Source organism: Hyposmocoma kahamanoa, unplaced genomic scaffold (genome assembly GCF_003589595.1).
Source record: "Hyposmocoma kahamanoa isolate Upper Pololo Valley unplaced genomic scaffold, ASM358959v1 213, whole genome shotgun sequence".
NCBI classification, from domain to species: Eukaryota; Metazoa; Arthropoda; class Insecta; order Lepidoptera; family Cosmopterigidae; genus Hyposmocoma; species Hyposmocoma kahamanoa.
The window spans coordinates 398618-424493 of NW_020653734.1; the positions used below are offsets into that span (position 1 = coordinate 398618).

The 25876-nt window shown below is 38.0% G+C and overlaps 2 protein-coding genes across 3 annotated transcripts in view; both read left to right on the top strand.

Moving 5' to 3' along the window:
- LOC113227695 (protein daughterless-like) overlaps positions 1–25876 on the top strand; it is a 215993-nt gene that overhangs the window by 89898 nt on the left and 100219 nt on the right. Inside the window, exon 3 of one of the 2 annotated variants that reach the window (XM_026460671.1) lies at positions 1191–1289. The exons of the other annotated variant lie outside the window; for it this stretch is intronic. Coding sequence (XP_026316456.1) covers positions 1191–1289 — 99 coding nt within the window. The remainder of the gene's footprint in view (positions 1–1190; positions 1290–25876) is intronic. 2 annotated transcript variants of the gene reach the window in all.
- Positions 10029–11868, top strand: LOC113227693. Its single transcript, XM_026460669.1, has 2 exons — positions 10029–10412; positions 10547–11868. Exon 2 carries the CDS (start codon positions 10607–10609, stop codon positions 11312–11314), a length of 708 nt encoding a protein of 235 aa, XP_026316454.1. The 5' UTR covers positions 10029–10412; positions 10547–10606; the 3' UTR covers positions 11315–11868.

Below are 25876 nucleotides of genomic sequence, written 5' to 3' on the forward strand. Positions count from 1 at the left end.
TTGTGAACCTTCTTCGACGTACAGGTTTATTCACGATGGTTTCCTTCAGCAAAAAGGTCATGGTAAATTTCAAATAAAATGAATTCCGAAAAACTCAAAAGTTGCGAGAGGACTTATACGACTGATATAGTTTAAAAGCCTGAACAGAATTGACACTCAACTTTTCTTAACAAAAGAACCTTTCCAATAGTTTTATAGCATCCACTAACTTACAAGTACAATCCGCTTGTAGTCTCACAATGTCACGGTTTTTATTAAGGACGCAGCTAGTTTTATAGGACACTAACTTACGAATGTTATACGCAAGTAGGCCGACGAAATTACGTTTAGTTTAAGGACACTCGATTCGTCGTTATTTTTATGTCCCGACCCATTTGGTACTGCACTTTATTGTTACGTACACGTGGTATAATTTAGAAGTGTACAAGCTAACAGTGACCAACACTGAGTGACCCACATCACTATCATCGCGTTAAAATTATTGACCTATTTGTTAGATCCATGCATACGAGCGCATGTATTTATAGTATAATTATTAAAAATATAAACATGTATTTACTATTTCGATTATTTTTATTACATTTGTTTCTCTGGTAACTTGGGTGTAATATGTGGTGGTCTATGTGTGTCCATGGCACGCGTGACACAGGGTTTCCCTAGTGCGGGGTTATAAATGTGTCGCTAAGAAAGGTTAGCTGTTATCATATCATTATAAAAATAATACAGTGATATTAGAGGACAGGTGTATATTTAATTATTGTGAAATTAAAATTGTTATATTTGTATTATGCATCATGTGCGTAAATTATTACATCAAAATTCACAATGTTGGCATGCCCGTAACTGGCATGCAAGTGTGCCTGCTACGGGTTTGTATGTTTTGGCCTTTCAAAACATTACGGTATCTATAAATACATTGGAATTTCTCTTAGTACGGTTAACCAAAACATGCCCAACATTCAAACCCCTCACTCTGCGACTTTACTATAAGTATTAAAAATTATTGGTTTCCAAGAGATTGTTAAGACGCTAGCTGGCATACATTGCTTGAAAATTAACAATGTTTCTAGCATTTACTGTAAGGTATTTAGAACCATTTGTTATTGGTTCACTTTGAACGTATTTTTGCACTGCACCTATGAATCAAATGTGTTGTTAAAGTAACATTACAAAGTAAATTTGTGCACCAGTATGGCGTGGCGGCGACGTCATGCGCTGCAGCCAACGGGCACCAGCCCGACCGCCGGCACCAGCACCACCATCAACACGCCGATGTGCCGCCGCAATGGGTCTGTAACACTATGTGTTGTGTTGTCGTCCGTGTATATTGTGTTGTGTTATTATCACTTTGTTTTGTGTTATTGCACTTGATTTGTGTTGTTTCCCTGCACTTTATTTGTTTGTTTTTCTTTTTGTTTTCTTTTTGTTTTTCTTTCAACATTACATCTTTGTGAATTATACTTTACAGTATAGTTTTATTTTATTTGTGTTTCCTCGGTTTTCTCTTTGAACTGTGATATTGTTACCACTTTATGTTGGTTTCACAAAGTAGTCGTAGGCGTTTTGTTATATACCTCCGTGTTGTGTTTATTTATCACTGTGTGTTGTGTGTCGTCTTTTCATTTATTATATTGTATATTGTTGTGTTTTTACCAGCACTGTAGTTCATTTTGCACCTTTATACTTAAATTAGTTTTAATTGTCGAACATTGAGTGTAATCACTTTTATTTATGACTTTATGTCTGGAAACTTAATTGTCTTTGATCTGCAGATTGCTTGTTACATTGTTATCACTTTGCATTGTGTTTTGTGCTACTTTGTTATTTGTATACACTTTGCACCGTAACTTCTTTTGTATTGGAGAGTTGCCCTGATTGTTTTCAAATGTTTATTGCAAATTATGTTCATTTACATGAAGACAAATCGCCAGCTTCAAAGTCCTGAATCCAATGCCCGAGGTCACAACAGTATATTGCATATCTGAGCACGGATCTCCTCTAAAAGTAACTCGACCAGACGTCTTTTATCTAAATTAATGTAAATAAAATGCAATATTTCCGTATGTACACAATGGCACTCTTGTCAATAGATATGTTCGCTTTATCAGTGGGCGGACCCGATATCCTTGCGCAAGCGCACATTTACACGCTTCCTCCATTCCAATTGAAGAAAGTGATATTTTTTTAGATCAGTTACTACGAAACCGCTTCGATGGCTGTCCGTTTGTAATTGCCAGTTAACTTTATCTCACGGACACAGTTTAGCGTATGTAATGCAATCTTCTCATAGTTTAAGTTACAATAGCCTAATTATTATATAAGATATACTATATTAAGCGCGGAGGCCCAGCCTGTGTCCTAGGATTTGATAATGTACTCGTCCCTTGTTTTAACAAAGTTAGTTAGTTTTGTGAAAGAATTCGTCCAGAAGTACTGCCACCTTACCTATTTCTGCCACCAAGCAGTAATGTGAGCATTACTGCGTTCCGGTTTTGTAGGGTACGTATGCTGGTGAAATTACAGGCACATGGGACTTGTCAACGTATGTCTCAGGGTGAAGATCTTTGCGATGTAAAGCTCTGTTGGTACTGCAACTGTTATGGCCAGGCGTGTCGCATACCACCAGGCGCACGACTTGTTCATCCCATTACTAGGTGTTACAAACAAAAGTTCGGAACACAAACAGAAAATTGAGTAAAAAAAACATAATGAATCTTATTGCGAATAATGTGAATATTTTTATTTATATATAATAGGTTAGTTATGTATTTATAAAAGGGATAAAGTTATTGGTTCCGTTCTGCAATTTTTAGAACTTTCAAATCGTTCTTTCTCGATTACATCACTCATGATGTAATCGACAGTATTTTTGGTTTCACGTGCGATACATTTTTTTTCTTTTACTATTCATAAGGGAGTTCCCTAGCGAATTGTGACATTAATTTAATTTATTTAAGAAAACTTACTTTGCTTCATTAAGAATTAGTTTTTTCGAAATAAGATATAAAACAACCACATTTATATGGCGAACGGCTATGGAGTAGAATTCCCTGCCTATAGCCTTGTTCCCTGAACGCTATACACGCTAGCTACGCACATGCAACCGGGGCAGACAACCATGTCCGTCTCTGCACCGATTAACCCCAGCGAGTCCTTGCCCAAGACCGGGTCCACCAGAGATGCCCGTGAAGGCGTGTCACTGGCGGAGGGCTTAGCCCGGACGCCCGCTGTACCCTGGTTTTGCCGTCGAGCCCATAGTCTCTCCGGATGATAAGGATACACATCACTTTCCATCGGGTGAGGTGGAGGTCAGATGTGCACTTACATTCCTATAAAAAAATAAGGATCTCAACGGAATGCTCACGAGCAGTTGCCATTGCGAAGAACATATTTGACGAGATAGGATGTGGCTTTGTTTTGATTTATTGTGAAAAGGTATTATAATATTATTTATAAGTCACGGGAGTCCTATTACTTTGAGGCCAGGTAATCGTTATGACTAGCACGTTATGTTTATTATTATAATATAGCTAAAAACGTAATAAATTGCCCATTTATGTCTTTTTCGCGTTCATAAAATGTGGGTATTAGAACATAAAATATTCATAGAGCAATAATAAAGGCGTTGCTCATAGTGCAGTCGACGGCACGTAGTATAATTATTATTGCTACGACACCTAAATCATCCATAATAGTAGGCGTTATAGTATAAAATTGCTATTCTATATGTATATGAAAGATTTAATAGTAATTATTAATACAAAGATCGAACATTGAGAAAAAATTCCTTCGATCCGAGTGGATTCGAACCAACGTCTTCTAGCACACCGTGACAGACGCTATGCCAACTAAGCCACGGAACGAACTACCTGTCCTTATTTTCTATGGTGCTTGTTGCAGATCGTTTTAGTTTTTTAACGATTTTTTTTGCCGTAGTGTAAATAAACTACATTTTTGTTCCGTCTACAAATTAAATTAAAATTAAATATGACTTTATTCATCAAACACACACATTATATACATAGAAAGTCACACGATATTATGTACTGATAAATTATGAGCTTATGAGTGATGAAAAAGACGAAGCCTCGGAATAGTGCTGTTTTTCAGTCTCCGCCTGTGTTCTCTGTCGGACAATCTAGGAACATAATTTTGAACAAAAGGTCTACAACAAAACAAACATTATTAATTTAACTTAAATCTAACTATTGTATATGTGTGTATATTACACGTGATAATAATACACACATCAAGCAAAAACAAACAAACCTAATCCGGACGACAAAGGGTATGAGTGACTGTTACTAGACAACTACGGATTACTATTCCACACCCGACCAGGAGCATGAATTCTGTTGCAAAATAAGCCATTCCTTGGACTTTCGTTTGAAAGTATAAATTATTAGTTGATCTACGGATAAATTATAAAGGAACTGCATTCAAGGTAACACTATCATTAGGTTATTATTATATATATATATAATATTTGTTAATAACTCAATATTTGTTAATGTAATTCAGTACGTTAGGTTAGGATATGAAAAAGCAGAAACCAGAAGCGAATTTACTTGCTTTCCCGAATATGGTTTCAAGTTTTTTAAATGCTCATTTGTCTTAGTTTTTTTATTAACCGACTTCAAGAAAAGGAGGAGGTTATCACTTCGACCGTATTCTCTTTTTGGATGTACATATGTTACGCGAAAACTCGAACTTGTAAACCGATTTTATTGTTGGAAAATGTCTCATTTAAATTTGAACAAAATATTCCATGTTTAATGGTGGCAAACTTACTAACATGACTTTTGAGGTCCGTTTTTTAGTACTCGTTATTGTCGTCATAGTCATTAGCTTGGAATCGATTAAAATATACGTTGAATTTATTTTATTTTATGTTTCAGAGAAAAAAGATCAATCATTATAAAAGATGACCGTTTACATTTTTCTGCCAGCTGCTTTTGCAAATATAAAATGGCCATTTAAATATATGCCTTTAGAAAAGAGCATTTTCCCAGCACTGCTCATTCATTGAAATCATGAAGAATCTAGACTGTTCTAGAAGCTTCGACGCAATACATATAATTCACGGACATCAATACTTAAATTATAAATTTTAATACAATTTTATTACACATAATGATACCTTTGTTATTGAATTTTGAATCTTAATGTTTTGTAATAAGACAAGTTTGATTTAAATAAGTAGATAATGTGTTATATGATACAAACGTGCTTTATCTATGTTTTTGTAGAATCAATATTATATTACAAAATAGTGCAATGAATGCGGAAAAAAATTGTTTTACACTTTGAACTTTATTACGGTCATCTGTACTCGAGTTTTGGAAATGGGAAGTTTTTGCAGCTTATTCTCTCATGTGGCTATACATGCCACTGCAGGTCACGGGTCACCTTTAGAACACTGTTAAATACCATGATCGTTTCGTTTAGTATTTTATTTTATACAAATTAATCATGCATTTAGTCCCTTAGAATAATAACGCATAGAATGATAGTTTCATATCAAACAAACTGTCACAAGTGAGGCAAAAATCAAATTCATGTAGGCTAGTTTTAGTAGTAGGTTAATTTTCGGTTTTAGTGAATATTTATATAAAAATACAAGTTGAAACGCGTTACTTCCTTGTGGAATGTGATGTTAGTATCTATTTTATGTTTGTCTGACGTATTTTTACACTCATTTACCGCACATTTCGTCATTTTTAGCTAAAATTCATGATCTGTTCGCGGTGCAAATTGACCTTGAGCACTGAAGGCCCGCCCGCTCTTGTAGGCCCTTTGGGTGCGCTTCAATTTGCCTCACATAGCGTGTGCGGACTAGGTTTCTATGCGTTATTATTCTAAGTTTAGTCCTTTTTGTTACTTCTGACTGAAAACCAGTGCCCTAGGCAACTGCCATGCTCTGAGTCAACCTCCTTTCATGCGTCAACCCATTTATAAGTCCCACAGCTTGCCACGGTTCTCAGGCGACGGTTTAGGCCACACTGGCCCAATGCAGATTGGAGATTTCACCTGTGAACCTTCACCGAAATACTCGTGGTAAATTTGAAATAAAATTTCCAATATGAATTCCGAGAAACTCAGAGATACGAACCCGGATTTATAGTAGTAAAGCAGAGTTTATAACCAGAAATAGAGACGAATGTCAGTTAATTTGTTTCAAAACTATTCTGCCATATCATTACGATGACAACTGCGCTTAGATTGACCAGCCCGAATTCGAAACAATTGACGGGTGTCGTCAATTGTTTCACTGCAAATCGACCAGTTAACTTGAGCTTTGCTATAATGGACGAAAATTGCAAAATTACATATTTAATATTTCATTACCGATGAACTGCAATTCCGCTTGTTGTGTAATTAGATGTTTTGCTGTTTCCCACACCACCGAATAGTACCGCAAGCCATTGTTAGAGATATTATTTATTACAATAAATACAGAATATTTTTTGGAATATACAGAGACGTATACACAGGTCAGTTATTGGCGCTATCTATATTTCAGTGCAAACGAGATTTGATATTAATAAGCGATGTATAACTGATGAGTTACCAGGAATGATGAATACCATGGCCCTTATGTCGTCTCTATTTCTGGATATATACTCGATGCAGTAGAGCTTCTTGTGAAAGAGTTCGTCCTGGGAAGTACTGACACTTGTTTCTGCCGCCAAGTAGAATAGAATAGAATAGAATAGAATAGACATTTATTGCGACGCCACAACACATGATACAAAAAAAAAATGAATTATAACACAGTACGATGAACATTAAAATTAAAAATAATAACAGTAATAATAATTAATAAACAAAATAGACATACGTAAAACAAACAAATGAAAAAAGAAAGAAGAAAGAAAGAAAGAAAGAAAGAAAATACATTTATTTGTTTACCACAATGACACCACAGAAGACAAAAGACAAAAAAAAGAGAAAACAGAACAAAACAGAACTAAAACAAAACACGATCAAAACATTCAACGTAAAACAAATATATAATTACGAAACAAAAACACAAACAAACACAAAATAAAAATGTATATACAAAAATTAGATAAAATTAAAACATGAACTATTCACACAAATAATAAAAAGAAGACTAAGTATTGAGATACCTTGTGTGGTGCCAGCCGCGGTAACAAAAGGGTCACAAACTCAGTATTTGCTGGAAAACGCAACGCGTTCCCAGCACTGATTTTCAGTTAAGACCCTAAGTGAGGTCACGGAACAACATATGCAAGCATATTTTGGTACTTGAATATAACAGTAAAATAATTATATATACGTACATATTAAAACTCTAACAGATGTGTGTGTGTGTGTGTGTGTGTGTGTGTGGGTGTGTGTGTTGTGTATGTTTAAATACTTCCAAATAATTTATATATAACTATGAAAATACATTATAATAATTAATACGTATACACTATACCTACATCAAGCAACTAATATATTATATAACAAATGTGTATAAAAAGCATAAATAAATAGGTGCTGGAAAAAGTTAATACAATCCCTTTTGATTTTCCAGCAGGAGAGCCTTAAGCTTGCGCTTAAAAGCATTCCTACTAGAAGTGTCATGAAGAGGAGGGGGTAGATCATTCCAGCACTTGGATGACGCAAACCTGAAACTTCCTCTGAAAGCTGCTGTGCGGTGAGCAGGAACGATAGCCCGAACCTTGTATTTAAAACAGTTTTGAGACCAACGAAGTTTGCGATAGAGATACTCAGGTGTCTCGGTTCTCACTACACCGAACAGCAACATAGAGAGGTGTAGCTGCCGACGAGCAGTCATATTTAAAAGGCTTGCAGCATTCAAAAACGGGGTGATATGGGATCTAGGAGGCACCCGAAAGCAAAAGCGTGTGCATGCGTTTTGTACACGTTGTATCAACTTCTTAGACCTACTAAAAATACAATTACTATATACTACATCACAATAGTTTAACCGCGACAATATCAGTGATTCACAAAGGTGTACACGCAAATCAACGCTAAGGTAATCACGAATACCATATAACAATTTGAGTCGATAAAAACAGTTACCGGTCACATTGAGGATGTGCTCCTCAAAACGAAGTTCACTGTCCATCAGTACTCCGAGGTTTCTGACCCTGTCGACCCGTTCCATTGGTTCACCCATAACCGCAATATTTCTGGAAGCAAGGGCTTCCAGTGTATTATGGATTTGACCCTTTGTTCCAAGCACCATGTACTTAGACTTACTCGGATTCAGTACTAGACAGTTCCTATCAGACCACGCCGCTAAACGATCTAGATCAGCATTGATGTCATTGACTGAAGCAATAGTATCAGATGGCTTACCCGATATGTATAGTTGCAAATCGTCCGCATACAGGTGGTAGCTACAGTTTCTTATACTAGTAACGATATCGGCACTGTATAATATAAATAGTAACGGACCTAAAATGGAACCCTGAGGCACACCTCTAGTTACAGGGCGGAGAGAGGAATACTTAGTGGTACCGTTAACCGTATGCAGTTCAACTATTTGAGCCCGACCCGAAAGATAGCTATGAAACCATTCGATGGTTTTAGTGTCAAATCCATAATACGACATCTTGGACAATAGAAGTGGTATGCTCAAACTTTCGAAAGCTCTGGAGAAGTCCAATAACACCAGAAACGTGCTTTTCCCAACATCCTGTGCTGCCAAAATATTGTCGACCACGTCCAGCAGAGCTGTTGCTGTGCCTCGACCTTTTCGAAAACCAGACTGGAATGCTGGAAGGATATTGGTCCTCTCCAGGTATTTCGAAAGCTGTTTACACACAACCCTTTCTATTATCTTGGACATGCACGGAAGAATGCTGATAGGACGGAGCTCGGACAAAGTGGAAGGATTATGCTTCTTTGGCAGAGGGACTACCTTAGCTGTTTTCCAGTCTGTCGGAAAAGTGCTGGTCTCGATGCTCTTATTAACCATGACCGTTAATATCTCAAGTGTTGTCGGAAGAGTCAATAGTAACATGTCAATGGTCATTTGGTCAATACCTTTTGCTTTGGTTTTTATTTGAGTCAATATACTCATCACTTCAGTCGTTGTAGTTGTCGCAGTGCAAAAGGTGTCAGGTCCATGTCGATTGTTTTCGTAATATGTCAGGTCTGATATTGGCACGTCATTGCTACCAGGAACATTTAAAAAATGGTCATTTATAGCATCAGGGTTAGATAAGTGGGCGGGCAAGTCAAAGTCGTGTCTGTTAGGTACAAGAACACGTTTCAAATTTTTCCATAAAGTTTTCGAGTTGGTACCCAAGTTGTTATTGATGAAATGATCAAAGTAAGTGCGTTTCTCACAGAACAAGGCTTCAATGACTACATGTTTAAGCTGTTTATAATATTTTTTATGAGCATCAAGTCCGGTATTCAAATACCGTGCATGCGCTCTATCACGTAGTCGCATCATTAGCCTCACCGTGTCAGTGAGCCATGGTTTCGGCGCCTCTTTGACCACCATGGTCTTGAGTGGGGCATGTTTGTCAAATAGCTGCGTCAAGTAGTCAGTAAATAGTCGAATCATGTCATCCACATTGTCTAAGTACCTAATAGAGTCCCAGTCGATAGATGCCAAGTCATTCTCAAATAATGGGATATCGATACTAGTCAGAGGTCTAAAAGTCAAAACACGAGGTGAGGGCTTGATTTTCCTAATGTCAAGTTGAACAGTAATAAATGCGTGTCGTCCAAGATCAGGTATGTAGTTTACGTGTACGCTATGTATTTTTGTATTACTGCATACTAGGTCGATCGTGGTCTGACTATGGTCAGTATAGTGTGTCGGCTCCTTAACTATTTGTTGTAGTGAAAATAAATTCAAAAATTCGGTTAAACATTTATGATACCTGTCGGTCGTATTCATAAAGTCAATGTTAAAATCACCTAAGATTATTAATCGATCATAGTTTCCAAAAGACGAGACTGTGTCAGTCAGTGTGTCGAAAAACAAGTCGGCATCCAACCACGGCGGACGGTAGGCTGTGCCAATAATTATCCTGGCCCCGCACACAACAGACGAAAGCCACATTTGTTCAACACGGAGTGAGGGAGGGTGAGGCATGGTTCTCGCAGCAATACCTCGGCGAATGTAAAATCCTACGCCGCCTCCGCGCGAGCGCAGCTCAAGTGGCCGCGTCACGTGCCTCAGTCGGTAGCCTGGCACCGCCGGAGCACGACCCGTTTCACCCTCCCGCAACCAAGTCTCGTTTATTGCGACGATATCTGCATCAAAGTTACACATGGAGGCTGTGAATTCATCATGTCCAGTTCCCAAAGAACCAGCATTCCATAGTCCAACTGAAAGCATCCTGGAAGGCGTCATTTTAAAGTGCTATAAGGAAAATAATTGTAACACTGAAAAGGGCAGCATCCATTGTGTAAGTAAAATACATAAATAACTATGATAAATAAAGGTGTGTGATATTTTACCACCGCGTGGCTGAATACAATAAAATTAAAAGTAAATAATAATAAAAATAGCATGTTAATGTGTGATTGTGTTTTGTTACAGACCTCATCATTTGCCAACGCACCCATGTACCACACAAAGTACCTACAATTGTAAAAAAACATGAAAACATACAATATAACAGAACATGGACAATACGTAACGGCAACACAAAAGATTTTATTGCGCATTCTGAACACCAACAACCTGTTCGCGAAAAATATTTTGTATATCAGTCTCCCGGCGTACGCGGTGCGAGTGTTCGCCCTCAGCACGTCGAACAAAGATACGCCCGTCCCGGGTCCATACGAACCTCCACGAGGCAAGCCGGCATCGGTCTCGGACTTTTTGGAAGAGCTCCTGGTTTCGGCGCGTGAGCCGCTCATTGACGTAGAACGGGCGTGCTTCGCCTGCAAGCCCACAGTCGGCCGTGGTGGCCCCCCGGCGCACGCGCGCCGCCCGCAACAACTCGCTACGGGTCACCCGCCGAGCCAGACGCACTACTATGGGTCTTGGCCGACCGCCCTCGCGCCGCACACCCAGACGCTCAGCGCAGACGATGTCCCGCTCGTCCAGCTTCACACCGAGCTTGGTACCGATAGTCGCTACGATGTGCAACACACTTTCACCGGCTCCCTCAACGACGTTCGTAATCAGCACATCGTTGTCGAGACGCTCTTGGTCTCTGTTGTGCAACTCGAGCTGAAGATTGGCCACCGCTTCCTCCAACACCTTCACGGCGCTGTCGTTGACATTGGTAGCTATTCTTTCCTCGACGTTGTCCAGCCGGCGGTCGATGTCGTCCATCCTTGCGGTTATCGGCGGCAATGAGGCCCGAAGTTCGAGAAACTCGCCCCGGAACTCACGGATCTCTCTCCGGATCTCCTGCAACTCCTCTCGAAACAACCGGATTGCGACCTCGACAGACAACTGCTCCGAATCGCGTGCGGCGCCATCGCGGCTGATGATTTCGACGATGGAATCGTCGGCGGCGGGCGAGTGTTGTTTGGCCGGCAGCTGAGAGCCCATGCCGCGCACGGGGGTCTCGTCCCTGTTATCAGTGGGCAAGGAGCATCGGCAGTCCGGACAGCGCCAGGCAGGAGAGGCATTGGTTCCCGTTGGAACTCTCGCACAGATGTTGTGGTACCTGGCGTGGCACTGCACGCAGCCCACGACGTTAGTCTTCGATAGAAATTTGCCACAATCCTTGCACTTATTCATTTTTTGTGAATTATTAATATGGGTGACCGTTACGAGTGACTATAATTTAAAATTCAGTGTGTGTTATATTTTTATCGTGACTGGATTACCACTTGCCTGTGATTTTTCTAAAATATACGTAAGTACACTCGAACTTATTGCTTTTATTTAAAATACGCACTTAATACCCAGATAAACTATTTTAAAATAATTTAAAACAGAGAGTAGCTTAATGGCAGTACTAGCAGTATGGCGTCCGTGACGTCACTCCGTCAAAAAAGAAAACATTGTAGTAGTAGTATTAGTATTGTAGTAGTATTGTGAGCGTTACTGTGTTCTGATTTTGAAGGGTAAGTAAGGGTGCTGGTGTAATTACAGGCACATGGGAGCTGTCAACTTATGTCTCACGGTGACGGGGGCAGTGGCCCTCAAATATTTCCGATTTAAAACTCTGAGTGGCACTGCAACTGTTATGGACAGGCGTGTCGCTTACCATCAAAAAAATTTAAACCTACGGCCTCGACTTGAACCGTTAAATCACAAAAATGATAATTAGAATAAATCTTAAACCTGTAATCACAGTACAGAGTACTAAAGAAACCGACCTCAAGAGTGAATGGAATTACATCTGTTTGCTTAGTTTTATTGAAATCGGGTACCGGAAAGTGCACGAAACCGGATTCCTGCTCTAGTTTGCCATCCTTAGAGGTGGAATATTTTATTCAAGGATGTGTACCCTCTTTGCAACAAAAAAAGAATCATCAAAATCAGTACACAAAGTAGTTATCGCGTAACATACATACAAATAACACAGCGGAATTGAGATCATCCTCTTTTGAAGTCGGTTAAAAGTAGCCGTCAGTGAAATATTTTAAGAGTCACGTGTATAGCAAATGCATCGAATCACGTGCTCGGAAGTGTGACATTATTGAGACATTGATTGCAAAATTGAGATACTACGTATTTGTATGAGTGTTGTGTTGTACGGAGATATGGCACGTTTGGTTGAAAACGAGGGTTATTAAACAAATTAAAAATATATTAACAACTTGACTACGAATTACGAGAATAGTGACGAATGTAGCGGAAATTACTCACGCCCAACTTTGTTGCATCGTAATAAGTATATTTCGGAGGACAAATGGTGACAAACAAACATAACCAATTTAAAAACCGACCACAGAAGTTTTATTAAAATCGGTTAACGGAAAATGGTTCTATAAATTCGTGCCCTGATTTGCCACCCTTAGAGGAATAATAATTTAATTTTAAATTCACCATGAGCTTTTCGGTGATGGAAAACATCGACGAAGAGGGTTCACAATCCTCGGAAGACGTGAGAAGTCGTCAACCCGCATTGGGCCAGTGTAGCGGACTATGGCCTAAACCCTCGCTTGAGCAGATACCCGTGCCCAGCAGTGGAACGTATAATTGTTCGGGTTGTAAATTTTATTGCTCTGGATATATCATAAAGAGTGTGAAATGGAATTGCACGATTTAATTCCCTCCTTCCCCTTTCCATCATCAGGACACTAGATGTGGGCTGGGGTTGCACAACATAGTGAATTTTTTTACAAGTGACGGGACGAACAAGTCGTGCGCCTGGTGGTCAGCGACACGTCAGTCCATAACAGTTGCAGTGCCACTCAGAGCTTTAAATCACAAAGATCTGAGGGGCACTGCCACTGCACCCGTTACCTTGACGCATAACTTGACAAGTCTCATGTGCCTGTAATTTCACCAGCACCTTTACCTTTCAAAACCGGATCGCAGTAATGCTCACGTTACTTAGCGGCGGAAATAGACAGGGTGGCAGTACTTCTCAGGATGAACTCTTTCACAAGGAGCTCTACTGCTACTAGATTTGAGTAAGACAATGAAGTGAGTGGCACTGCAACTGTTATGGACAGGCGTGTCGCTTACAACTAGACAAACGACTTGTTCGTCCCGTCATTTAGTTTTATATATAAAAAAAACTCTACACCTGGAACACTAGTTCCAGGCACGGACTCTACCTGTGGTCTATTTGTTTGGTAGAACCTAGAAATTAAACCTTTAACTTGTTAGTTCTAGCGTTAAAATCGTGGCCACGAATCTATCCCGCGCATAATAATCTACCTAGTGTTATTTATACCTGTGTTGTAAAAGGGCGCGGGCCGTTTTTTTGCATCATAGAGATGCGAAGGAGTCGATAGTCAATAGCCCTTGATATATCGATAGTTTTCAGGACATTATTCTAACCTATAATTTGTTTTTTATAAATTTAGTTGGAAAATAAATTCATAAGTATGTTGCCACAAGGATTCGAAGCGTCAAACTCTCGATTGAGAATGCGATTGGATTTTTTTTTATATAGCTACCCATAATTATTTGTATTGTAAATAAACAAAATTAAACACAAAAAATTACTTTGCCGTTAAATCACTGATCAACGACGAATGTATACGAATGGCGATGCGTGGACTTGCGTGGTTGAAGAGCAATTAATAATAGTAAACCATTTCTGCTCTATGGTCTATTATTCATGGAAACCCCGGTTGTATAAAATTATAACTTTTTTTTTAAATAAAAAACTGATCTCTAGATTTCATGGAGTTCATCTATTTGCCAAGTTTTATTGAAATCGGTTAACGGAAAGCGGGTGAATTCTATTTAAACCAGATTCATCCCCTAAGTTGGCATTCTTAGAGGTGGAATATTTTCTTTAAATTTGAACGAGATCAGTACTGAGCTACCCCCTTTCCAATAAAAAAAGAATAATCGAAATCGGTTCACAAACGTCACAAACAAAAAATATAATCGAATTGAGAACCTCCTTTTTTAACTCGGTTAAAAATAAGTATAGTTTCTCTTTGCCCGGGCAAATATTAGACATACAAACATATCGAGGGCACATTCTACTCTTGTGTAGGCTTTTTTTTCATTCATCGATTCGTATTTTACCGTGTTTCTTTTAGTTTTGTGACCTCTCGATGGCGGATCGCCCTTGTCATGGCGTCTGAATACACAAAAAACAAAAACTGCTCAATTCAATCATCATCAGCTTACACGCATCCACTGTTGGACATAAGCTTCCCCTTCCCAGTCTTGTACAGCGCGCATTCAGCCGCTTTAGAACAAGTTTGCCCCATCGGCCATCAGCCCTCATACAGATATGTCCAGCCCACTGACACAGCAGTAAACTGATTTTGCAAGCTATGTCGGTTACTTTAATTCTCTGACGTAGTAATTCAATAAATTTCAATAAATTCATCTTCAATTCAAAATCTCATACATGTTTCATTAAATACAAATAGAACATAATTTTCTAGACTTCCAGCATCGTTATCGATTTCCTCTTCTGTTTATAATGTATCATATACCAGGTGATATCGTTTTGTGACGAAATGGTAAGTGTTTGGAATGGAATTTTATTTAGAATGTCTCATGTGACAGTTACGGATCTAGAAATAGCAGTAATCGCAAATCTTTTTTTACCAACTTTAAATAAAGGAAGAGAGTCTCAATTCGTCTGTAACGTATCATCCAGTTTAATGTTGCAGGTGCCGTTAAAACCGATTTATTAAAAAATTACGACAGTCTGATGATTCTTTATTAAAATACTTTGGATGCTAGCCATGTAATAGATGTTCTACGAAAAATTTTCCCGAGATTCTCTATAAACGCATACTATGCCATTATTTACGTATTGTTACAATCGTTTGGCAGGGGTTCGGCTCCTTGTGAAAATACAGTCATCATCATACCTGCCGCCAAGCAGTAATTTGAGCATTACTGCGTTCCGGTTTTGAAGGGTACGAGTGCTGATGAAACTATAGGCACATGGGACTCGTCAACTTTATGTCTAGGGTGGCGAGCGCATTGACAGTTCTCCTTTTTGCCAAATCTTTGCGAGTTAAAACTCCGTCATTTGATATCATAAATTAAGACCTTGATATAGTTGTTGATTCCATGTATTTTAGAATTAATAATAAGTTTATTTCCTTCACAAACAACTTAAACAATAATTAAACATTCTTATGTAAATAAAACGTTTGTTGTCTGCGAAGGCTGGAGACTAAACTAGGATACCCTGTGCTGTAGGTCTCCAGGCCTCCACCTACAGATAAAGTGTTCATAAAATATTGATTGTAACAAGAATGATTGATGTGAGGAATAAGTAAGTGGGATGAGTAGCTAATCGTATGCCATTGAACAGATCCAAATGCAAAGTCATTACTTACACCTGTAAGCGTTGCCCAAGACCAACAAACTATAAATTATTTGTGTGTAGATAGAGTTTTTGACATTTGTGACTTAGGAGTAACATTAGATAAGTTTGACTTTAACTGTAATACATATAGGGTCGTATTCCAGAATTCTACTCAATGCTCAAGTCAGGATTTGAGCCTTGAGCAGACTTGAGTATGCTAATGACAAGGACTTGAGTATAATTTTCAGTGCTCACTGCAATACTCAAGTCCTGACTTGAGCATTGAGTAGAGTTCTAGAATACGACCTATAGAGTTCTTAGGTTTATGCGATTGTTACACAGAGGAAATTGAACTATTTTTTTTTTATCTAAATCGCATGTTTCTTTTTTCAAATAAACTTACATTTCGGACCCTTTACAAGGTCTCAAGGTCACGGCTAACTCATCAGGCGTTTGTTTTAAAAAAAACAAACAACAATATACGCAATATAGATTTGAATAAAAAATACTTTAATTTCCAAAAATAATACATAGTTTTTCTTTACGCCACATGTTTTTTGTGAGTTTCCCTAAAATTTTACATTAGGTACTAAAAAGATCAGGTAATTCTTGTCAAAAATTAGTCCAGTCAAGTTAAGTCAAGTAATCATTTATTTCATAGGTAAAATAAATTTACTTGAAAATGTCTCTTTCAAGCTACTGCTCGTTCACTGTGCTGACTTCCCTGAGAAGAACGAGCAAGAGACTCTAGGAATAGGTCTTACAAACTTCAATGCTTTGGAATACACTTTGAATCAAATTTGTGTGTAATCTAGAACCATGTCATCTTTCATCTTTATCTAAGACGTAGTGGTTCAATTTTGTAATATGACTAAAAATATTTTTAATGTAGGTTTTAAACTTAGGAAATGATAATCTTAATAAAACGTATACAGTTCCCCATAAAACTACATTTTTCCATAGAAACTGTAAACACTGTAATGTTCATTTTATCGACAATCAAAAACAAGCTACCCTATCCCAACTCAACCCATTTCCCATGCGCTCCTGGCGCGGCGCGGGTGCAGGGGAGCAGGGGGGAGGTAAACACCTGGCGCGCGAGCCAATCGCGTGCCGGCGCGCGCGCCGTTCTTTATTCTTTACCACTGTAGTTGCTAACTGAATTATTATACTCGGCTATTGATGTGTATGTTTTATTTTGCAAAGATTATGCATTCTGAAATAGATCGAATAAATAAATATAGTCTTAACTTTTTTTAATATTTACAATATTAAGAAGAGCGGTTGTAGGTTAGTGATTATACGGGTGTTTCTCGGGTGTGTCGTTAATTGCTAAGTATACTTTTTTTTATATGTTGCCAAGTGACGGGATGAACAAGTCGTGCGCCTGGTTGTAAGTAACTCGCCTATCCATGACAGATGCAAAGCCGCTCAGAACTTTAAATCGCAAAGATCTGAGCGCCATTGTCACTGCGGCCGTCACCCTGAGACATAAGTTGACAAGTCCCATGTGCCTGTTATTTCTTATCTCTTTTTGTAGTAAGATTGTTAATTAAGACACGGAGGAACACTGGCTCTCATGTCACGGGCTATGCTACTTTGAGAGTTAGGGAATATATCTGTAATGTTCTAACCTTATCCTTGGAAATAAACATTATTATTATTATTTCAACTTACCCTTCAAAACCGGAACGTAGTAATGGTCGCATTACTGCTTGGCGGCAGAAATATATAAGATGGCAGTGCTTCTATGGACGAACCCTTTGACATGGAAGTCTATAGCCTCTAATGGTTCCACCGATATATAATTTTTGATTTCCATGCACCAAGTTACGCCGTTTATTAAAAACCTCCAAAGTTCCATCCAAAGTTTTTGTTTCGTCCACTTCGCGGCTACACCTCATTCAAGTCGAAACGCATGTTTTTTTTTTACTGCGCATGCGCAACAACAACAGCTGTTCGGTTCCTTGACCATTTAAGAGTGGAGTGACCTGATTTTATACTGCTTTCTTTATCGTTATGTTACCAAAACCGTTGGGTACTGGTTTTCAGATACATTAGGGTATGTTACGGAGAATCTATATTCATATTTTTCGCAGGAGGTTTTTAATTCGACTGTATGTTTTTTTGTATGTATGTTACGCGATAACTCGACACGATTTGTGGAACGATTTTGATGATTCTTTTTTTTTGTAAAGGGATACCTTGGTCCCATTAGCGGTCCCATTTAAATTTAAAGAAAATATTCCACCTGTAAGGGTGGTAAATTAGGTGGGTAAAACCGATTAGTTTGACTGCCTCTGTGACCGAACTATTATTTTGTATATTTGTATAGCCCACATTTACTTTTCTCGTGAAATTTGTGTGGTTGTCTATGTGTTTGTCCATGGCACCCGCGATATATGGTTTCCCTAGTGCGGGGCTATGAGTGTGTGCGTTATTTATTATTACGTAGAGCAATGCTGTGTGTTCGGCGCGTAAGCGTAAGGTGACAACATTTTATTTTTACCCACTTTTCGTTAACCGGTTTCAATAAAACTTGGTAAATCTATGTAATTTCACAAATTTTTGATGGCCGTATCTTATGAAGAGTGATTATTCAGGAGATGGCGAACCTTTCTATTTATTTTAAATTTCTTATCAATTTGTTAATTTAGATACATTACTTTAAGAATAGATAAAAGCCAGTATGTGAATATAAAGGGGATGGAATGTGAAATTAGCCTGCAAAATTTGTAGATGCAATCCATTTTTTGCATTTTAGTAAGTTTGTACTTTAAGATAGGAGTTTGAGTTTATTTCATTAAGATTTAATGGTGTAGTAACGTAATTTTAAACGAAAAATGAAAAGGAACTTTTTGTACTGAATACGCACAGCGATAATTGTAAGTTTCTCTGCCTGATTATTACTTTCTGTCACACGAAACTTAGTTGGCACTTCCGAATGACAATCACCATATGTGCAAAAGAGACAACACTATTATTGTATGGGGTGCGCGGGCGCCCCTTTCAAGTCACGGTCGAAATGCGGAGGGTGAAATATCGAGGGTGGTTGAATACTGGTGATATACACTTGTTTCGTAACGTATGGTGAATCGATTTTGCTTTATGATGTCTGACCTGAAACTATATTTTAATATTAAATTTATTTGAACATCACAAGTTTTACCACCACGATAGACCTAGATAAATAGATATGACAGATCGAACACTGAGAAAAGCTAATCTTGGTATCTCTGCTCCTATAAATAGACTTTTTTTATATAAAATCAAGTGACGGCTTGAACAAGTCGTGCGCCTGTCCATAACAGTTGCAATGCCACTCAGAGCTTTATATCGCAAAGGTCTGAAGGGCACTGCCACTGCGCCCGTCACCCTGAAACATAAGTTCACTGTAATTTGACCAGCACTCTTTAAAACCGAAACGCAGTAATGCTAACATTACTGCTTGGCGGCAGACAGGTAAGGTGGCAGTACTACCCTGGACGAACTCTTTCACAAGGACCTCTACTGCTACTAAAATAATTTTTAATGATTCCCTAAAATAGAATTATCAAGTAAAATAAAATTATATTAATTTCGAACCTATTGCTACATAAATTTGAAAATGCACACCTTTTCATAACATTAACCCTTGTTACTAATAGCATGCTGTTGTAGCCTGTGCCTAAGTGCGATATGTATAGTGCTTTTATATTTCAGTTATACTATGAATATGTATTGTGTTGGCTATGCAGTCTAAATAAGCAAATAAAAATCCTTTTGATTCTGCTGAATTCGGAACATTTGGTTGGAACCATTTTTAGGTACGTTCGAATCCAGCCGAATGACAGGACGAACAAGTCGTGAGCCTAGTGTTAAGCGACACGCCTGTCCATAGCAGTTGCAGTTGTCATTCAGAGATTTAAATCGCAAAGGTCTGAGGGACACTGCCACTTCGCCTGTCACACTGAGACGTAAGTTGACAAGCCCATGTGCCTGTAATTTCACCAGCACCCTTGCCCTTAGAAACCGGAACGGAGTAATGTTCACAGTACTGCTTGGCGGCAGAAATAGGTAAGATGGCAGTACTACATTGGACGATTTCTTTCATAAGCTCTAGTGCTGCTAAATTTATTCAAAAATGCATTCATTCGTGATAATTAAAATAAATAAATTGTCATTAGAAATGGACATTTTAATATTTATAAAGCAATCTATGAACGCACCAAGTAACTGATGCCAATCACCGAAAACCCCAAATACCTGCGCCATATGCTTTGATCCTAAAATCTTGAGGCCGACCCTATTGTTCGATTAAGAGGCAAAAAAAAGATACGCACATCTGGCGATGTACACCCCCGTAGGACACCCCCGGTGCAGGAGATGGAAATATACCAACTTAATAAGTGAGAAAGAGACAGCACCAATAAAGTAATGAAAGCACCCTGCGAACAAAAAAATCGAATTACGAAGCGCGCGCGCCGCTTTCCGTTTCCGAATTCAAATACGGATTTAAATTTTCGAAGATGGTGGCGTTCTTTTTTTTTTAATATTGAAAATTAGTTTAACATCGTGTGATGGTTTAACATTAGCGGATCTTGCTTTTTTCCAAATGCAAATTTTGTTTTATTGGCTGTATCCGTTTTTAAGCCTTTTTGAATTATGAAATACACGTTTTTAGGTTTTGCAACTTTATGAACAGCTTAAAAATTGTTCTATGATAGCCAATTTGGCATAAGGCTTCCCTTCTAAACAAGAGCGTGTTAGTTGCAAATCCAGCTTGGGTCAGTAACAACGAATTTTTTTAACAGTTTAACTTGCAAATTTTAACTAGTAATGACGATCTCGATGGTCGAAAGGTTTGGATGACGAGATTTGGTTTCCGGTCGGACCAATTTAGGAGATAAACTTTTCTAACTTTGGTCTGTGTGTTTAAAACCCCAGAATTAATTTCGTTGTTCTGGTATTCATAGTACAGGGAATTCCGTGATTAATGGAATATTTGTATGTAACATTATTATTATTGTAATTCAGTTAAACACGTGAAGATATGTGAATTTTGTACGTTCAGTATTTTTAGAAGTCTTCAACACGCTTTAGGCCAACGTGGCCGAACCGTCTCCACATAGGATCTCTGTGCCCAACAGTGAAATGTATAAATTATTAATAGCAGTGGCAGTAGATCTGTTTGTGTAAGAGCGTCCAGGGAAGTACTGCCACCTTATCTATTTCTGTTGCCAAGCAATAATGCGATCATTACTGCGTTCCGGTTTGGAATGGTAAAGGTGCTGGCGAAATTACAGACACACGGGACTTCTCACGTTCTGTCTCAGTGTGGCAGGCGCAGTGCCTCTCAGATCTTTACAATTTAAAATTCTGAATGGCACTGCAACTGTTATGGACAGGCGTGTCATTTACCAGCAGGCGCACGACTTGTTCGTCCCGCCACTTGATATTATAAAAAAATAGCTTACAAATGTTTAAGATCACATTTACGTAGCACGTACGTAGTACATTTACGCATTTACGTATACGTCAAAGATCAATATACTTTGGTCGTAAAAGCACATTAAAATTAACTACATACATACACACTTGCATGTAACACATCGACAACCTGTGAACCTCCTACCTGACTATACTGCGAGTATCAGCGTTATGCGCATGCGCATATGAATGAAAGGGACGGAAAATGGACAGATGTTAGTAAAGTAGCATTTTTTTCATGCGGGCGTTTTTTTTTTCGAATTTAACTTTTGTCTTCCTGCCATAGCCGTGGGAATTTAGAAATTATATAATATTTTAGAAATATTCTTCTTCTTTATCTATGATAGTGTCGCGTTTTGTTTATGTATTGTATTGTTCTTCGCACCTTTTAGAAACAATTGTACACGTGTTGCAAAATATTTGTCAATTTTATGACGTAATTACGGTTTAAACATTGCTTCTAAACTCATAAATAACCATTCATATTATTTTAAACTTGGACAGGTACTCTGGGATCTTGAATGGTAATTTTCAAATCATTTCTTATCTTATCATATCAAGCGATGAGACGAATGAGTCGTGGGCCTGGTGTCAAGCGACATGTCTGTCCACAACAGTTGCAGTACCACTAAGAGCTTGAAGTCGCAAAGATCTGAAGGGCACTGCCACTGCGCCTGTCACCCTGAGACATAAATTGACAAGTTCCATGTGCCTATGAGTTCATCAGCACCCCTTACCCTTCAAAACCAATAAATTAATTGTCACGTTACTGCCTGGCGGCAGAAATAGGCAAGGTGGCAGTATAGTAGAAGAAATATTTGCACCGCTGAATGTTATCCCTTGGAATGTCTTACCATGTGTATTACAATAGGATAATAAAATCATTAACACTTCTTTTAATCAATCGTACATGGATTTAATAATCTTGGTCCATCCGTCTTGATCCATAGTACTAGGCATGGATGCGCTAAATGCTTTTTTGACCGACTTCAAAAAAAAGACTCCGCCTACGTTTTTTTTTTGGATTTATGTTACGCGATAACTCTGGTTTTGATGAACCAAATGATTTGTAAACCGATTTTGACGATTCTTTTTTTGTTATAAACAGAGTACCTCAGCAGTTCATTTTAAATTTGAAGAAAATATTTCACCTCTAAGGGTGGCAAACTAGGGGATGAATGACTTTTGAACTCGTTTTTTTTTTTCATTTTAATTTCAATTAGTTCTTTAATAATCGGTCCTTTTCTTTTTAAACCTGTAAGCAGTTTTTTTATTATTTTTTGTAATATCAAGTGACGGGAGGCACAAGTCGTGTGCCTGATGGTAAGCTACACGCCTGTCCATAAAGCTCTGAGTTGCAGTGCCACTCTTACCACGTGCGTGCTACGAGCTTTAAATCGCAAAGATTTGCGACGCACTGCCACTGCGCCCGTTACCCTGAGACATAAGTTAACGAGTCTCATGTTTCTGTAATTTCACCCAGCACCCTTACCTTTCAAAACCGGAACACAGTAATGCTGACATTACTGCTTGGCGGCAAAAATGGATAAAGTGGCAGTACTTACCTGGATGAACTCTTTTACAAGGACCTCTACTGCTACAATTACCAGTACCGTAAAATACCGACTCGAGACGTCTCACTCTTTTGTCCTATTAATTGTATTCTAAAGACGAAGCGACAAGACGACTCGGTGCAAATAACATTTCGCCAACTATACTTACCTCTGAGCTCTACTGCTATTAAAAATGTCTATATTGCGGTTTAAAATTAAATATCTTGCTAGCGAAGCTATATATGATTGTAAACAGACTGCTACATAACTTATTTTTCTAGCTAGAGATATTTGTCTAAATATTTGGGATAAAGACTACGAGGAAATTTCACTAACAATAGGCATTTGGTATAGGACGATACAACCACGACCTCCTCGAAAGCCATGGTATGACGGTGCGGGTCTCTCATCCACTAAATAAATTTTATCACTTAATAGGTATCAAAGCCTCACCTCTCTGCGATGACTGCAAAAGAAGACCTGGGACATTTGTTAGTAGGACCGCAAGAGTACTATTTGGAGTTGAGGAAATTGGACGTAATGGAGACGCAAATATTGTTCTGGGAAACCCGTTACAGAAACCAGCCAAAAAGATTTAAACTTACGTAACCTATTGCATCAAATCTATTAATCTGTGAGGCATAAACACCATGCAGTACAGCGTTAAAGGCCTTGCGTCCGAACGCAACCGACGACTCCCGATTCTCCAATTAAAGACTCCAAAGGTGCAAAGGGTACATTTCATAGAGACTTCGCCAGAACGGCTGGGCGTAGATGCAGCCGCCTCCGTCGACTGCAAATTCAGATCGATAAATGTTGATACTTCCTTACCCATTACATGTCATGGCAGAATATTAACAAGGGTTGTGTTACACCATAATTGTACGCAGAGGTATTGACATAATATAAATATAAAAGGCAAATAACTCTGAACATTTTTTTGAAAAAAAAAACCGATCTCTAAAGTTTGTGGAATCTTCTGTCTATTTGCCAAGTTTTATTGAAATCCGTTAAAGGAAAGTGGGTGAAATCCAATAAACCGAATTCATATCCTAATTTGCCACTTCTAGAGCGGTACTTTTGGCAGCGATGCAAAGGCAATGGCAGTTGCTAGCCGTCTACCTTTCACACGCGCGCGAGTTTAAGCGTCAATCGTGCGTTTGTATCGATGAAGTCGCGCGTGTGTAACCCTCGATAGAGGTGAAATATTTTCTTCAAATTTGAATCGGACCACTACTAAGGTACCCCTTTTCAATCAAAAAAAGAATCATCGAAATCAGTTCACAAATATCGGAGTAATCTCGTAAGAAACACACGAAAAATTAGCCGACTTAGAATCTAGACGTAGGCTCCAGTTCTTTTGAAGTTAGTTAAAAATTCAATAAATTTTTAACGCTCCACAAATCTCCACAATCTCCACAAATTACATCCAAAGTCACGAGAGAAATAAATGTAAACCATACAAATATTTCTTCAGAATTTGTTCATGTTTTCCTTATTGTCTTATTGCTTCTGTGTCGTAAGATTATCATATCTTAAGTCTAATAAATATAATTTTAAAATAGAATTAAACGTCTCAAGTACATACGAAGTGCGCTCGCGGGATTATCCACTCCTGCGTGTCTATACAGGGTGTAATCATTAAGTGTGCTTAGGCGCTTGTTTCGTAAATGTACGCGATATCTGAAATCTAAAATCTAAGGAGTAACATGACATCATTAACTTTTTTTAATAAAACGCGAAATACCCATAGTTTAACTTTAAACGCCCCCATACATTTAACATGACATTCGTAAAGAGGCTTTAGTCGACCTATTTTAAGAGGTAATAATAAGTTAACAGATAACGAAACTACTCTAAATAAAATAATAAAAGTATCTTTTAATTAAATAACAACAAAGCGACGTCTACTTTGAAGTAAGTACAAATTATTGTATTCAAAGCAGTGCGTCGAAACTAAAGTCTATCTAAGAATGTCATATTAAATGTATGGGAGCGTGTAATGAGCTACTCTTTTATATGAAACTGTATACGTTTTTACCATAAGATTCGGGAGCATATATTAAGATCATCATTTCCTAAGTTTAAAACCTACATTAAAAGTATTTTAACTGAAAAGTCAGATTACAAAATTGAAGACTACGTGTTAAATAAAGATGTATGGAAAGATGACATGCACAAAAATTTGATCTTAAGTGTTATTCCATAGCATTTAAGTTTATTTGAGAAGAGCAATCCCTAGAGTTTATGCTAGTTCTTCTCAGAGAAGTCAGCGTAGCGAAAGAGCAGTAATTTAAATGTGACGTTTTCAAGTGTAAATTTATTTTACCTATAGAATAAGTGATTATTTGAATTTTAATTTTGACCAACATTATATTTATTCTAGTTTTATTCAAAAAAGTTAATGATGTCGTTTTATTCATTAGGTAATGTACTTACGATATCAGTTTCTGACATCTTTTATAAAGGTTTTGTCAACTTTGAAGAACTTTGTTTTGTAAATGAAAATAAAACAATAAATTTAGATGACAATGATTAAAATTTTTATTGCATTAAAAAAATAAGGTTTGGCAATTATGAATGATAAATGATATCTGATAAATGTCCACCACGACCACAGCTACAGATGTCGATTCTTTCATCAAAGTTTTTAATAATTTTTTGACAAAATGGTGGATCTATTTCGTTAATCTCTTCACGAATTTTGAGTTGTAAGGCTGCAATCAACTGGATAGGCTCCGTATAGACTCTGTCTTTAACATAACCCCATAAAAATAATCCAGCGGTGTTAAATCACAAATTATGCGATCGGGAAATTTGGTTTGCCATAAATTCATTGTTTCGGTGGCTGTGTGACTTGTGGCACCGTCTTGTTGAAACCACATGTTAGTGATATCCATATCATCAATAATAGGCGAAAATTGAAAAACCCTTTATTTACGGAACAATCGCCTGGGCACACTCGACGATTACACCCTG